At 59.0% G+C, this 3,189-nt stretch overlaps 1 protein-coding gene across 1 annotated transcript; it reads left to right on the forward strand.

Moving 5' to 3' along the window:
• Nucleotides 1–3,189, forward strand: LOC123105687 (protein trichome birefringence-like 19). Its single transcript, XM_044527798.1, has 3 exons — nt 1–1,046; nt 1,159–2,131; nt 2,235–3,189. Exons 2-3 carry the CDS (start codon nt 1,658–1,660, stop codon nt 3,006–3,008), a joined length of 1,248 nt encoding a protein of 415 aa, XP_044383733.1. The 5' UTR covers nt 1–1,046; nt 1,159–1,657; the 3' UTR covers nt 3,009–3,189.

The raw sequence follows: 3,189 nt of genomic DNA on the forward strand, positions 1-3,189 counted from the left end.
GAGCGCAGCCTCGGTCAATCCCTCCCTCCCCCGCGCCGCTCGCGCGTCTTCGTGCCCGCCAGCCACGCCGGCGAAACCCGCCGCGCTGCGCGAGCCACTTATTCCCCTCCTCTCCTCCCTCTTCTTCTGTTCCTCTCCTGTCGGGGAAAAAGGGGCAGCGCCCTGGTTGGCTACTCCGGCCACGGGCGCCGGCGGCGAGGGCCACCGCGCCGCGCCGCGCTGTGCTCTCCTTTTCCCTTCCCCTTCTCTCACCCATCCACCACAACCTCCTTCGTGCAGAGATAGAGAGACGCGAGAGGCCCGGCGCCATCAGACGCAGCGCCCCCGCTGATCCCTTTGCCGGCGTGCGTGAGCACCACGAGGGTGAACGCGCCACCGTCAAACGGCTTCGTGGTGATGCCCTTTGCCCCGTCTGGGGTAGTTCTTCGTCCCCGCACCTCGGCTTGCCGATGCATGTGGGGATCGAGAGGAATAGGCGCGGCCTTGCGGCGACGCACTTTGCCGGCGAGGCCCGAGGCCCTTCTCCGGTGAAACTTTGCCCTATCTAGGGTTCTTGGGGGAGGGATTTCTTTATGTGATTTCGTTTCAACCGAAAAAGTCTAACCCGATTTGGCTGATACCATTGATAGATTGCTTTGGATCAGATAGGTTAGATTCTCCGATAGACCTACCTTCTGCATGTCCAGACGAGCTCGATCCAACGCCGACCATGTTGATGTGGTGACGGCGGTGTCGTGGACAGAGAGTGGATGACAACGGTGGTGGAGCTTCCCGTGAGCACCGCGCTAACCCTAGATCGGTAGGGAATATCGGTGGGGTTTGTGGCAGCGGTGAACCTCGTGACTCGTGCCCTGGACCCCACCTCTGTTAATATAGCGCGGGTCACAGGGGGCCACCAACCATGGTTTGGTTGGGCGCCCCCGATCAGGACGCGATGCAAGGGTCCGTTCGACCCGTTGGGTTCGAACGGGGAAGAAATCAACCTAACAACTTCATCATAAGGCGGCGAGTACATGTCTGCATATCTGCATGTCGCAAGCCAATTGGTAAACTGGCTACACAAAGAAGCGCTGGTCCTCGGCTCAACGAGTGGCTGATCAGCGGCAGGTGCGTGTGGGAGAGATACAGATGACCTCAGTTTTTTTTGTTTTTTTTCAGGGAAAGATGGCCTCAGAATGTTTATCAGTTTGTGAAGAACCAGGAGTCGAACCTGTTTGGATCATCACAGGTAGTTCAATCCTGAGATCGGTATCTTCTGCAACAAAGACTATCTTCTGTCATGGACTCTTCTTGAGGCTATGGCTGGTGAGGTTTGGTTGGGCTGTGGGCTGGCTGTGGTGGGAGACCACTGTAATTTGAGTGAATCGTTTGTTTGAGTGCTACTTTGACGTATCATACCACGAATGATTCGGCGTATAGAGGCTGATTAGTACAGTAGCGCATGTGCGCAGCCCACTGTTGCAGTTTTATATTGGCATAGAGAAGAGAAGAAAACAATTAGTGAGCCAATCATCCTCTATCAAGGACGATGGATCAAGATAGCTGCTGACCACACCGGCCGGCACCAGTGAAGTGATTGCCTCGCCATTCTCATGCATGATCATCATCATATATGGCTGGCTAATGCGCACAATCGAACTCAAATGCACACCGGACCATGAGGGCCCTTCTTCACATGTGCAATCCCCATGTCCATGTGAGCAGCAGCAGATGCTTCGTCCCCGTCGTGTCCCTCATGCTCCTCGCTGCTCTTCTCGCGGCTTCCAACCTGCTGTGCACCACCTTCCCACACCCATGGCGCGTGTTTTCTTCTCACCTTCACACAGGATCACGACCTGGCGAGGGCGGGGGCTGCGACATCTTCAGGGGCGACTGGGTGCCCGACCCGGACGCGCCCTACTACACCAACGACACCTGCTCGGTCATCCACGAGCACTACGACTGCATGAGGTTCGGCAAGCCCGACCTCGGCTTCGTCAACTGGCGGTGGCGCCCCGACGGCGACGGCTGCGACCTGCCCCGCTTCGACCCGGCCCGCTTCCTCGCCCTGATGAGGGGCAAGACCATCGCCTTCGTCGGGGACTCCCTCGCCAGGAACCACAAGGACTCCCTCATCTGCCTCCTCACCAGAGTACGTACCTCCGATCCTAAGCGAGCTCTCAATCATGGAGTCTCGCACCTTTCTCCTACTGCTATAATGATCTGCCCTGCCTCATGGCCGTGCGTGCGTGCAGGTCGCGGAGCCTACGACGAGCTGGCCGAGCAGCAAGCACACGGTGTACCACTACGGCGAGTACAACTTCACCGTGGCCAGCTTCTGGGCGCCGTACCTGGTCCGGCACGAGCAGATCGACGACGACGGGCCGGCGCACACGGGCCTCTGGAACCTCCACCTCGACGAGGCGGAGGACGTGTGGGCGGCGCGCATCCCGGAGCTCGACTACGTCGTCGTGTCGGCGTCGAGCTGGTTCTACCGCCCGTCCATACTGTACGAGGCCGGCCGGCTCGTCGGCTGCCACTACTGCCAGCTGCCCAACGTCACGGACCTCACGCCGCGGTACGCGCTGCGCATGGCCACGCGGGCCGCGCTGGGGGCGCTGTCCGGCGCCGACGGCCGGTTCCGCGGCACTGCGCTGCTGCGCACCGTGGACCCATCGCAGTACGAGGGCGGGCAGTGGAACAGCGAGAACGGTAACTGCGTGCGGACGGCGCCGTCCCGGCGCGGCGAGAAGAGGGTCGAGGGCTTCGAGCGCGACTTCCGCGAGCTGCAGCTGGAGGAATTCGCGGCGGCGGCGGAGAGGGCAGCGGCGGGCGTCAAGGTGAAGATGATGCTGATGGACACGACGGAGGCGATGATACTGCGCGCGGACGCGCACCCCAGCAAGTACCGCGGCTGGACGCCGGAGAAGCACTTCACCCTGTACAACGACTGCGTGCACTGGTGCCTGCCGGGGGCCATCGACACCTGGAACGATATGCTGCTCCATATGCTCAACTCTACTGCATAAAATAACATGAGTGATCGATCGATAATAAATATATAGTGTACTTCAGTTGGATTATAAATCAGCAAGCAATATATAGCAAATACTGCCCTGCTATATGTAGAACCCATTTGACTATCGAAAAAAAATGTAAAACCCATTTGTACAGCTACTTGTAAAATGGCTGCCGTATGTCAAGAGTGCA

This window comes from Triticum aestivum, chromosome 5A (genome assembly GCF_018294505.1).
Source record: "Triticum aestivum cultivar Chinese Spring chromosome 5A, IWGSC CS RefSeq v2.1, whole genome shotgun sequence".
In the NCBI taxonomy this organism is placed as follows: Eukaryota; Viridiplantae; Streptophyta; class Magnoliopsida; order Poales; family Poaceae; genus Triticum; species Triticum aestivum.

Coding starts and splice junctions, on each gene's coding strand:
- LOC123105687 (XM_044527798.1), top strand. CDS start 1,658: ATGAGGGCCCTTCTTCACATGTGCAATCCCCATGTCCATGTGAGCAGC. Junction 2,132..2,234: donor TCATCTGCCTCCTCACCAGA/GTACGTACCTCC, acceptor GCGTGCGTGCAG/GTCGCGGAGCCTACGACGAG.